Genomic DNA, 12,773 nt, shown 5'->3' with positions numbered 1-12,773 from the left:
CGAGATTGCGCCACTGCACTCCAGCCTGGGCGACAGAGCGAGACTCCATCTCAAAAAATAAAAAAAATTAAAAAATAATAAATAATAATTTTACCTTATTTTTGACTTGGGGAAATGGATTAAATCTAAGTTTGTTGGCATAGTTGCTCAATCATTCATCCCTCTGAAGTTCAGAACTATTTTACCTTTTTTTTCTTTCATTCCTTGGATACGTTTTTATTAAAAAGCCACAGTATGCTGGCATGTGGTCATTTAAAAAGAAAAACATTTTTTAAAGAGAAGGGAAGAAAAAGAAACGCCACAGTACTATTTGTAAAAGGGGATGGTGGGTGGCTGCCAAGAAAAGATTTCCAAGCAAACTCCTTTTCAGTGTTTATTCATTTGAAGAGCCTCCTTGGGGCAGCTGCAAACTGTGGTGTCCTTAGTGCTGTTTTCAGTCTGCGCCTGGTCATTGCAGGGCCCCGTGAAGCACGTGTACAGAGTCCTGCAGTGTCAGGAAGAAGAGCTCACGCAGATGGTGTCCACGATGTCCGACGGCTGGAAATTCGAACAGGTACATCTCTCACAGAGCAGCAATCCCAGGCCCCGTTCAGGGGGTCTGCAGCTCTTCAAACAATCAGTGTGGATGGCCAATTAATAACCATGGGAGATGGGTACGGCCAGGTGGGATCCTATTCCAAAACATGGGCGAAGAGCCATTTGGTGGGCACTGCTGGCCTAGTGGTACATGAGGAGTTGGGGAAACAGGAGCATCATGTCTTAGCTTCACACCCAGACTTTCCAGGGGAGCCAACGAGCGGTTTAGGCTTGAAGTGCCTCAAAGCCTTTGGTTTTTGTTCCCTCACAGGGATTGTAGAATGAGTCCCCAAAGGAGACTGGGATTCGACAACAATCCTTCCATTTCTTTTCCCAGGGTCAGAAATTTTTGGTTCTGAATGTCTTATGTAATCCACCACGAAGAGCTTGGTGTACAGCTGTGCTAGGAAGGATCAGGCGCCATGGGAAGTGTGGTGCAGCCGTTTCCCCCACTTCTCTCCGCCTCGTGCTTACAATTGAGCTATCAAAACAGCTATGACAGTTGGAGCTTCACTGTTTTCCTCCATTAGATGGCAGACTTGTTAAATTGTTGCCTTCAAAACATAGGAAGGCCAGAGCGAATAGAGGAAATATGATTTTACATGGATTATGCCTACTTATGTGTGGAGTTTTAAGAAGTCAACAGCTGTCTCACCAGATGCTTACCTTCTAAGAGAAAACTCACGCTTTGCATTAACGCTGTTATCTCACAGATCAAGTGCAAAGCTGTCTCTGCCTTCAGAGCCAGCGGTGATATTCCTCACACTTAGCTTCCACCATGGAATCCACTCTGCCTGTGTCTGTCAGCCTGGTTCTTACTGGGCATGGGTTGTAAAACGTTGCCAAGAATTTAATGCCCTCCACTCCAGAAGTATTTTTCCTAATATGAGCTTTTAAGCAAAGGATTTTTTAAATATATTCTTTGTGAAACTAAAATGAATAATTTCTTGTTACATTTCTCATCTTATTACTGTCCTGTGGGAAGACGGAGGGTGTTCTCATTGCCTCCCTTCTGGATGAGGAAGTTAGTTTCAGGCAGGCGGAGGCGCCCCCAGCCCCATCCTACCGCAGTCAGCCATGCCGCCCACGTGAGGCCTCGCCTGCTCACTGGGATGCCCCCACCCTCTGCCTGAGCTGCTCCCCTGCGTGTGTATTTCCTTTTTAAAATTAAATTCTGAAGTCTATTATCCAAAAAGGTTAAAAGTACCAGCATGCTGGGCACGGTGGTTCACACCTGTAATCTCGGCACTTTGGGAGGCCATGGTGGGAGGATTGTTTGAGTCCTGGAGTTTGGAGACCAGCCTGAGCAACATAGTGAGACCCCCCCTTCTCTATCAACAATAAAAGAATTAGCCAGGCATGGTGGCACACACCTGTAGTCCCAGCTACTCAGGAGGCTGATGTGGGAGGATCACTTGAGCCCAGGAGGTGGAGGCTACAGTGAGCTGTGATTGCACCACTGCACTCCAGCTTGGGTGACAGAGCTAGACCCTGTCTGGAAATAGAAAGTACCAGCAGCATGTGACTTCCAGTAGCTGATCAGCGATTGGCTCGGTGCTTTCCAGAGCCTCCTGTCTCCGGTCTAGGGCTTCTGCTGATAGAGGAGCCAGCTGTGTGTGTGACTGAAGCAAGTGTCCATTTTGTTGGCAGATGCGTTCTGTCTTCCCTTGGTGTGCTCGAGGAGGCGTGGGCGTGTTAATCCTGCCGCTGACTGGGGGTGGACTTCAGAGCTTGGGAGAGGGGACAGTGGAGCTCATACTTCTCCTCCTGGGGAGGCCTCACCAATGATGCCCTGATGAAGAACAGGCCCATTTCTCCCCAGGGGCCTTGGTAGTCACAGAGAACTCATATAAAGAGTTAAACCTTTGAGAACTCAAACAAAAGTTCAGTCGGAAGAGGGGTGATTTGTGTAGCACTTTCATATGTTAAGGTCGCCATGTGAATGTTCACTGTATTCTTGGTTCATCAGCTCATCAGCATCGGATCTTCCTATAACTACGGCAATGAGGATCAGGCAGAATTCCTCTGTGTTGTCTCCAGAGAACTAAATAATTCTACCAATGGCATCGTCATAGAGCCGAGCGAAAAGGCGAAGGTAAGGAGCCCCTCCCCCGGGCAGTTGCTTCTGGCTTGCTTGTTTGCACCCCCTCTGTGGGCTTTTCCTGAACTCTTGCTCCTCACTTCTTCCCTGGCCTTCTAGAGCCAGCGTTGCATTTTCCCCTCATTTTGTTCTTTTTGACGGTTGTAATTGAAATTGGGATTTACGGAGCACTGACAGGTGTTTTTAGTTAGGAACTACGAACCTAAATAGGGTAGACTTCCTCCATCCTCTGCCAGATCAATGACAAAGAAAAGCTGGTTGCCACTAATTACTACAGGGTAAGATTTCTGAACTCAGACTTGGAAAGTATTTTGTGTTTATTCTTTAAAACTGTTCTTTTGGCCGGGCGCAGTGGCTCACAGTTGTAATCCCAGCACTTTGGGAGGCCGAGGCGGGCGGATCACGAGGTCAGGAGATCGAGACCATCCTGGCTAACACGGTGAAACCCCGTCTCTACTAAAAATACAAAAAAATTAGCCGGCCGTGGTGGCGGGCGCCTGTAGTCCCAGCTACTCAGAGAGGCTGAGGCAGGAGAATGGCGTGAACCCGGGAGGCAGAGCTTGCAGTGAGCCGAGATTGCGCCACTGCACTCCAGCCTGGGCGACAGAGCGAGACTCCGTCTCAAAAAAAAAAAAAAGAAAAGAAAAAACTGTTCTTTTTTCACTGCCTCAGGAGAAAAGGGTGTTTTCTTACCTTCGTGACCTTTACCTCCCTTAAGTTCCTGGAAAATTGTTTGACACTGTTTCTTTTCCCTCCACTGTGCACCCCCCTCACCCCCAACACACACACACAGCTTCTAAATCATGGATACCAGGTAAGCTGGAACCACTTCCTTTCAGTTTGCAAAGCTTTGGTCCAACAGCACATAAGCTTTAGACCCAGCTGTGTCCAGCAAGAGAGTGTTTCGCACCAGAAGCGCTGCAGGTGAGGCTGAGGCTGCACCCCTGCTTGCTTCCTGGGATAACGGGACCATCATGCCACTCATCGGGTCCAGTGGAAAGCATCCCCTGACATCTCTGTCTTTCCCTCAGCAGCCTCAGCCTCTCCCCCATCTCCAACTTTCAGATTCTTCAGGAGAGAGGATCGCGGATGTAAACTAAGACCCCGAAAACTCCAGACCTTCAGGAGAGCAGTCAGCAGAGCCCCTCTGTGAAGTGAAACCTTGCTCCTGTCCAGTGACCGAGCCACTGCAAAGCACAGCTGAGCCTGGCCCCCTGTGAAGAAGTGTTCTGGTCAAAACTAAAGGGACTCCCTCCCCACCTGCAGGACTCCGAAGACAGATGCGACTTCTGGCTGCAGAATACCTTTTCAGAAACCTGCTTTCATTTGCTTAGCCAGTATTAGAACAGATCTTTACAACAGCAGCTGGGCTGGGTTCCCAGTTGGAGCCTTCTGGGGATCTGGGGGATGAGGGCGGAAGGCGTAGCTCCTTGGAAATGGCCTGTACTTTAAGGAAGCTGGAGCGAAGAGGATTGTTCCTGTCCTGTGCCATGGTTTTACCCTGTGTGTGCCACATTGGACGTTAGCAGCTGCTTTGGAACACCGTCCCTCCTAGGCACCCTCCAAGACCTGCAGCAGATGCAAAGGGTTCTAGCTGCAGTTTGTCTAATTGAGGTTTTAGGTAAAGTATAGAGTTGCCAGAGTACCCCACATTGCCATGAATAGAGCCTCCAAGGAAAGGGAGGATGGGGTGTCCTTTGTTGTAGTTGGAGGTTGGTGATCATTGCTCTGGATTTGGGGCTCCCGGCTGCCACCACATGCAGCTTCGCCTCAGCTTTCTCCAGCAGCCGGGACCCTCTGGAGAGCTTGTTTTCCCTCCAAGAGGCGGTTTGAGACACGCAGCGTCCTGCACTGAGTCAGACAGACAAGTGGGAGCTGTAGGAATTGCACCTGCAGCCTCTTCTTACTCCCCATTGACCCTGTCTTCCTTCCCTGGCTTTTTCAACTGGACCAAAGATGAAGGCACTTATGGACCCTTTGATGACTTGGAGTGGGGAAGGCTGTTTCTTTGAAAGTTGCCAAATGTGTTATGTTGTTGTGTCTCAGAGAGTTATTTCCGTGACTGTCTCTTGGAAATGCCTTGACTGAATGTGCAATATTTGTGTCTCTTGGTTTCTAACCTTGGCGGACCTGCTCCCCTCTGTACTGCCCCCAGTGGTGTGTATGTATGTGCTAGGCAGCCTGGGGACCCCCTGTGTCTCTGACCACCTCCCCCTCACCCCCACCATTACTTTCTTTTCTGGAGTGCCATGCTGGCGAGGATCCGGATGCGGCAGCACCCTCTTTCAGGCTGCATCCACAGAGTTTGTGTCCATACTTTCTCTCTGAGCATGTGGGTCTCGCTGAGCAGTCATGGAATGCGGTGGAGCCAGGGGACCCTCGATAACTTTCAGTAGTATGGCAGATGGCACGGAGAAAGGGAAGGGGCTCTGGGGACTGCTCCTATGAAAGCCTCCTCAAGCCAGGTGCTCCTGGGCACCTTCAGAGGTGATGTCCTCTGTGCTCCACAGCTCACCTGCTTGCCAAGGTACGTCTGGGCAGTAATTTCTGGAAATGACGCAGACTGTGCCAAATGTCTTTCGAGCTTCTGACCTTACCATGCCCATATGGCTTAACTTCTCTCTAGGACCCTCACTCTCCTTGTTTCTCTGTATCTGTAGCATAGCATAGAACCCGGTATACAGGGGTTTCTGCTGACGCATCAACGTCTATGCACCTATGCGCCACATTTTACAGCTGTAAAGTGTTAGATGAACTGCCATCCTCAGTAAAAGCAGCCACCCCTTCAAGAGTCACAGGCATCCATCCAGTCATATCTTTCAGAGAAAAAAAAAAAGTTAGATGTAGCCAACGAAAGTAGTGATCACGGGAAGGACTGCTCTGAGCCGGGTAGGAGGGAGGACTTTGGAAGAGGCGCTCCTTGGCTAGGTCCAGTGAGTAACATCAGACTGACAGAGGAAAAGCAGCTTGGTTTGTGGCCTTGTGTCCAGTCTCGTTGAGGCGCTTGTCCCTGTCTGCTTTCCTGGGGCGTGCCTGATCAGCGTGGGCTGGGGCTCCTAGACCAACCCCAGCTTTCTCACCAGGTTCAGCAAGGAGGCCTGGGGGGCAGACACCAATGTTGAGCACCTCCTGAGGGTGCCGTTTCCTTCATTCCTCTTAGATTCCACAGTTGCCACCATGAAAAGACTGCTCTTGAGCCCCAAGGCACAGGCACGTGCTCCGGGACATAGACAGGAATGGTATTTCCGCCCTCTTGGAGGGCTGGTATTCACCAAGTTTCCCTCCTCGCTGCAACCCAATGACACCTGTATTGTTCCAGCACTCCAGGACTCTGTGGTTTCTTAAGATTTCTGGGAGTGTTGTTCACCCACCCCCTTTAGGAACCAGGCTGGTGTTCTTGCTTGAAAGCCTTGTGCTCTCCGAGTGTCTGGCTGATCACATCAGAGAGGTCTGCGTGGCAGTTTGGGGCTGTCACGTGACCAGTGACCCACACTCTGCTGCCCAGTACTGCCAAGTGGGGAGGGTCCTGCCTTTTTCGCTACCCTAGGTCTGGGACGCAGGTGATGCCAAGCCAGGCCCAGGAGTGCCCAGCATCCCCCAGCTGATGACACAGTAGCACCGATTCTGTCTTTTCCTCAGAATCTGGCCTGTTTCCATGGCAATGAGGTGGGGCCCAGCCTCCTCGAAAGTGGCTTTGTTTCTGCACAGTTGTAACTGCTCTTGGGGGTGTCAGTGAGGCTGGGAGCAGGGAGCCACGGGATGCTGAGAGGAGGCCCGAGAGGACACCCCACCCTCCAGCGTGGCCTTTGATCCGGACCTTAGGGACGAGGCTGTCACTGGTGGGCACCCTCTGTTCCTGTTTGTGTGTTTGAATAGTGTGAAATGCTGTGACTTTTTTTTGTGATTAAAGATATGAAACAAACTTCTGAATCTCAAGAACTCTGGTGTGTTTTCCATTACTGCAGTCTCCTGGTTCCCACTGTCACTTCCTGTCAATGGTTCTCACATGGGTCTCAGGAGATGACTTAACTACCTTTCCCACCAGGACAGCTGACCAAGTCCTTTTCTCTTGCTACTGAAACTGCCAAAGGGGGTGTTGGGCCTTCTCCCTCCTCCCTTTCATTTTACTGAATCTGAAAAGACCCAGGGAATGCAGAGAAACAGAAGGTGGGACAGATGGGCTGCCCACCAGAGAGCTGGAAAGAGACAAGGGGAGGAGTGTGAGATTTTTTTTTTTTTTCCCCGAGTTGGAGTCTCTGTCACCCAGGCTAGAGTGCAGTGGTGCAATCTCGGCTCACTGCAACCTCTGCCTCCCATGTTCAAGGAATTCTCCCTCGGCTTCCTGAGTAGCTGGGATTACAGGTGCCTGCCTGCGCGCCTGGCTAATTTTTGTGTTTTTAGTAGAGACGGTATTTTGCCGTGTTGGCCAGGCTGGTCTCGAACTCCTGACCTCAGGTGATCCTCCCGCCTCGGCCCTGCAAAGTGCTGGGGTTACAGGCATGAGCTACCATCCCCGGGCGTGGCGCTTGACTGTGGCGCCGGCGGCTTGTCCTTCTACGGCCTGGCGGGTGGCGCCAGCCTCTTCTACCACTTCCTGGCAGCCTTCCTCAAGCCGCTCTACCCAGCGGTCATGGTCAGCAGCGGCGCCTCGGCCAAGCTCAAGCGGTGTCCGGAGTCTGCGCCGCCCGTGGCAGCACCCCATAATAAACCTGGACTTATCTAAGCGCTGGTTGGCGTGCCAGGGGGGTTCCCAGCCCTGCGCGATCCCACCTCCAAAAACGCAGGCGACCCTTTTTAGTAGAGGTGGGGTTTCACTGAGTTGGCCAGGATGGTCTCGATCTCCTGACCTCAAGTGATCTGCTCCCCCTGGGCCTCTCAAAGTGCTGGGATTACAGGCCTGAGCCACCTCGCCCGGCTGACACTTTTTCATTGCAAGATTTTGTAGCCTCCGCTACTCAGGAGGCCGAGGTGGGAAGACGGCTTAAGTTGGGAATATGGCTTGAGCCGGGGAGGTAGATAGAGGTTGCAGTGAGCTGAGATTGCACCACTGTGCTCTAGCCTGGGGGACAAAGCAAGACACTGCCTAAAAAAAAAAAAAACTTTGTCAGTGAAGGAAGGACTACACTGATTTACAACCTGGCATGAGCTTATGTTGCTAAGAGCCAGCAGTGGTTCATGGACAGCACTTGGAATCGCACTGTTGTGTAATACAACAATGAAAATGCCCGTTGCTGGGATAGGTGGAGACTAAAGGCTTATGTGGGATTTGGGCCTGGCAGCACTGCCCCAGGGAGCCCACATGGCTATATACCTGCTATGCCCCTCCTGGCCCTACCGCCTCCCGAGCTCTCCAAGTCCCCTTCCTGTGGCCTGAAACCCTATGATCATCACTGTTACGAGTATATAACCTGATTCCTTCAAATAGAAACAGGCTCTCAGGGAGTGGGAGCAGCTCTCCAAGCAGAGGGCTAAACCGTGGGCCATCCAGCACTGGGCTCTCATTCTCATTAAGCGGAGCAGATGAATGAATGAGGGATGTCTCTTCTGGGCTCGGACATGGGCCTGTTTGCAGAAGGGCTTCTCTGAGGCCACCTCTCTGAATCAGGGGCCCCTCCTCCTCTCCCCTAACACCTTACCCCAGGTCGAGGTTCAAAATGTCCAGGACACTGTGGAGAACCAGATGCTGATCATCGCTGCTGATAGCCAAAAGCACCAGAGCTTGGTGGCCTTTCTCTCCGTAGGGTTGGCCCGCCCTACCCCCGGCCCAGGCTTCCCCAGCGCCCTGCATCAGGCTGCAGGGACCTCTCAGGACTTGGAGTGGATGGCATGGGATCAGGCAGTCAGGGACAGGATGCCTAGGGGGGCTCCAGGCTGTGACAGTGGGGGTGCTGGAGTGGAGCTCACAGACGCCTCTCTACACACCCCACCACCTCCAGAAACTGATCCAGACAATGCGAGGTGAGGTGAACACTCACTTCTCGGAGATCATCCAGGAGGTCAAACAGCTGCAGATGCAGATCTTGGATTTCGTGGAGAAAGAGGAAGCAGCCGCCCTGGGGATGCCGAGCAGCTCCATCCAGCAGAGCCATAACCAGCTCCTGAAGCTGGAGGGAGACAGCGTCTGGCTCCACACCCTGCTCATCAACCAGAGTGACCAGCAATTTCTGCAGGCAACGTCCCACCGCTCTGCCTCTGGCTCAGGCCCCATTACAGCTTCCACTCTCCCTCCACCCACAAACACATCAGATCTCGGTCGGGCGTGGTGGCTCATGCCTGTAATCCCAGCACTTTGAGAGACCAAGGTGGGTGGATCACCTGAGGTCAGGAGTTTGAGACCAGCCTGACCAACATGGCAAAATCCCATATCTACTAAAAATACAAAAATTAGCCAGGCGTGGTGGCAGGCGCCTGTAATACCATCTGCTCGGGAGGCTGAGGCAGGAGAATCGCTTGAACCCAGGAGACGGAGGTTGCAGTGAGCCGAGATCATGCCATTGCACTCCAGCCTGGGCAACAAGAGCACAACTCCGTCTCAAAAAAAAAAAAAAAAAAAAAAAAAAAAAAACACAGCTGGGTGCGGTGGCTCACGCCTGTAACCCCAGCACTTTGGGAGGCCGAGGCAGGTGGATCACCTGAGGTGGGGAGTTCGAGACCACCCTGACCAACATGGAGAAACCCTGTCTCTACTAAAAATACAAAAATTAGCCAGGTGTGGTGGCACATGCCTGTAATCCCAGCTGCTCGGGAGGCTGAGGCAGAATTGGTAGAATCCAGGAAGCGGAGGTTGTGGTGAGCCGGAGATCGCACCATTGCACTCCAGCCTGGGCAACAAGAGCAAAACTCCATCTCAAAAAAAGAAAAAAAAAAGAAAAACACACACACACACACTAGATCGCCTTTAGGGTGCATCACTGTGTCCATTCCCCCGCCTCAGGGAGCCTCCCCATTCTAGGTCTTCTGTCTTGAGCTTGCACCAACACCCTTGGCTTTCTCCACCTCAGAGCTCAGCCTTACCTTAACGTTCCCGCCTTGGTTTTCCTGGAACACATGGGATTCCAGGCATCTAACACGGTCTAAGTTTCTCCAGACTTCCCTGGATCATGGCTGAGAGTGAGGCCAGAACAATCTATAGAGCCTGGATTGAAATCCCTTTTCCGGCCGGGTGCAGTGGCTCACGCTTGTAATCCCAGCACTTTGGGAGGCCGAGGCGGGTGGATCACGAGGTCAGGAGATCGAGACCAGGTGAAACCCCGTCTCTACTAAAAATACAAAAAATTAGCCAGGCGTGGTGGCGGGCACCTGTAGTCCCAGCTACTTGGGAGGCTGAGGGAGGAGAATGGCGTGAACCCGGGAGGCGGAGCTTGCAGTGAGCCGAGATCCTGCCGCTGCACTCCAGCCTGGGTGACAGAGCAAGACTCCATCTCAAAAAAAAAAAGAAATCCCTTTTCCAGCCCAGGAGGTGGAGGTTGCAGTGACCCAAGACTGCACTATTGCACTCCAGCCTGGGCAACAAACTAAGACTCTGTCTCAAAAAAAGAAAAAAAAAAAAAGAATCATGAAATCCCTTTTCCTTCCCCAGTCCTGGCCTGGCCCTGAAGCCTGGACTGATGCTGCTGTAAGTAGCGGGTGGGGCCAAGCAGCAGCCCTTTCTGGACGGGGACTGGAGTTGCCCAAACCCTGTGCTTGGGAACTCCAGCTTCCTTTTAGCTGCCATCACACCCTGGGCAGACATCTACAGCAACTGCTCACCTTGTCCCCCGAGCACAATGGGAAGCATTTGGCAATGGCTTTTACTAAGCAGTTCAAGGCACAACAAAAATCCTCCCATCATTTTCTGAAAATCCCCTTTGCCCAATGCACACTAGGCCACAGTGGCCAAGCCCTTGGCAAAGCCCTGACCTCTGATGTCCAAACAGCTAGGAGGAGGGAAAGCAGATGCCCAGGTTTGGAAAGGGGAAGCTTCTGCCCCACCGGCCCATGGTTCTGGAGGCCTCTGGGCCCGTGGCATCTGCCTAGGTCCTGGCTAACAGGTGGTACCTCTGGCCCCTCCCTGCATCCAGGAGTTCCTCTGACTGAAGCAGTTCTCAGCCTGCATGGAACCCCCGATGGGCATCAACTGTGAGGAAACGCAGAGCTTTCCCCAGCTGCCAGAGACCCTGGCTGAGCTCCGGACAGGGCTGCTGGACATGGGCCTCAGCTTCTTCAACCAGCTCTCAAAGTGCTGGGATTACGGGATTACAGGTGTGAGCCACCGTGCCTGGCCTTTTTTTTTTTTTTTTTTTTTTTTTGAGAGAGAGTCTTTCTCTGTCTCCCAGGCTGGAGTGCAATGGCGCCATCTCGGCTCACTGCAACCTCCGCCTCCTGGGTACAAGTGATTCTCCTGCCTCAGCCTCTCGAGTAGCTGGGACTACAGGTGCCCGCCACCATGTCTTGCCGATTTTTTGTATTGTTATTAGAGATGGAGTTTCACCATGTTGGTCAGGCTGGTCTCGAACTCATGACCTCAAGTGATTCGTCCGCCTTGGCCTCCCAAAGTGCTGGGATTACAGGCGTGAGCCACCTCGCTGGGCCCCCACTCAGTCTTGTGTGCCTGAACAAATACAAAGGGAGATGATGTTAGGGTCTGATGGCAGGGGGAGGAGGGCGACCTTGGGCAGCACCCGCTCATCCTCCAGGCTGTGTCTGAGCAGCGGGCTGAGTTTGGGGACAGCAGCCTGGGTGGAAGCATCCCCTGACTTGTATGCAAATACCTTGCAAGCCAGCGTCCTGCCCTGGAGGCTGCTGACCCGGCTTCTCCACCTCCACCCGCCAGGTTACTGCAACCTGAACTTTGACCCCACCACAGCCAGCGACGAGCTGTTCCAGCTCTAGGAGACCCGCTCGGTGCTGAACCTGGGAATCCTCCTGGAGCCCCTGACAGGCGGCGGCCACTTTCCGGGCTTCAAGCAGTGACCGCAGATGCTGTGCTCGCGCGGCCTGTCCGAGGGCCGCCACTAGGACGGGAGGTGGAGGTGTCCAACTCGTGGGTGTGCCTGGGCGTCACCTACCACCGCAGCTCCCCGCTCTGCGGCCGCCCAAGCCGCAGCGTGGTCTACCTGCTGGGCCGCAACCCCTACTCGTGGTGCCTGGAGTGGGACTCGCTCAAGTTCTCGGTGTGGAATGACAACGCGCAGACCGTGCTGCACCGCGCCTACCACCGCACGCTGGGCGTGGCGCTCGACTGCGGCGCCGGCGGCTTGTCCTTCTACGGCCTGGCGGGTGGCGCCAGCCTCTTCTACCGCTTCCTGGCAGCCTCCCTCTACCCGCTCTACCCAGCGGTCATGGTCAGCAGCGGCGCCTCGGCCAAGCTCAAGCGGCGCCCGGAGCCCGCGCCGCCCGTGGCAGCACCCCATAAATAAACCTGGACTTATCTAAGCGCTGGCTGGCCCGCCAGGGGGGTTCCCGGCCCTGCGCGATCCCACTTCCGAAAACGCAGGCGACCCTTTCTCGCCACAGCCACAGGAGGGCTCTAATCCGGCTAGAGTTCCCCCAGGCACGGGGGACAGTCCCGTGGCTTTGTGGGCGGGGGATTCCTGACTGCGATGCACAGCCCACTCCCAAACCCCATCCCAGCAGCTTCCCCTGGCCTTGGTTCTCCAGGCTGGTCTTGGCCGCTTGGCGCTGGGGCCTGTCCCAAAGGCCTTGTCGTCTGAGAGTGGGCAAGGTTTGGGCCAGGTGGTCAGACTGAGAGGTAGCGCCAGATGGATTGGGGTACGGGTGGGCTGTCTGAGTGGCTTCATTGTCGCTTAAGAGGTTAAACTGGAGGAGCCCAGGCCTACCTCAGATCCAAAAATGATGGGCTGGGGACCCAAGCCCAGGCAGGGGTGGGGCTGCTGCCCAGAGCAGAGCTGCTCACTCAGCTGGTGTTTTACAGCCCAGAGGGGGTGTGACGCTGTCGTGGGTGGGTAAACCTTAAACCCCCTCCACCCTGCTGAATGCTGCTGAAAGCTGCTCCCCCATCCCCAGCCATCACCAACCCACTCAGCTCCCAGAAGGTAGCACTGCTCACAGCACAGGGGCTATGTCCATATCCAGGCCTCTGCCATCCCGCCAGAGG

At 53.6% G+C, this 12,773-nt stretch overlaps 1 protein-coding gene and 1 pseudogene across 2 annotated transcripts in view; both read left to right on the top strand.

The window, feature by feature from the left end:
- KCTD2 (potassium channel tetramerization domain containing 2) overlaps positions 1-6,613 on the top strand; it is a 19,282-nt gene extending 12,669 nt beyond the window's left edge. Inside the window, exons 4-6 of one of the 2 annotated variants that reach the window (XM_032177902.2) lie at positions 458-553; positions 2,546-2,671; positions 3,743-6,613. In XM_032177902.2, coding sequence (XP_032033793.1) covers positions 458-553; positions 2,546-2,671; positions 3,743-3,772 — 252 coding nt within the window. In that variant the 3' untranslated portion in view covers positions 3,773-6,613. The remainder of the gene's footprint in view (positions 1-457; positions 554-2,545; positions 2,672-3,742) is intronic. The other variant, XM_032177904.2, reaches the window with a different exon arrangement.
- Positions 5,122-12,075, top strand: LOC116483735 (E3 ubiquitin-protein ligase TRIM47-like; annotated as a pseudogene).
- The last annotated feature ends 698 nt before the right edge of the window (positions 12,076-12,773 follow it).

The sequence above is a fragment of the Hylobates moloch genome, unplaced genomic scaffold (genome assembly GCF_009828535.3).
Source record: "Hylobates moloch isolate HMO894 unplaced genomic scaffold, HMol_V3 SCAFFOLD_15, whole genome shotgun sequence".
Taxonomy (NCBI): domain Eukaryota; kingdom Metazoa; phylum Chordata; class Mammalia; order Primates; family Hylobatidae; genus Hylobates; species Hylobates moloch.
The sequence above is the reverse complement of the archived record's forward strand: the minus strand, read 5'-3'. Positions and strand labels throughout refer to the sequence as shown.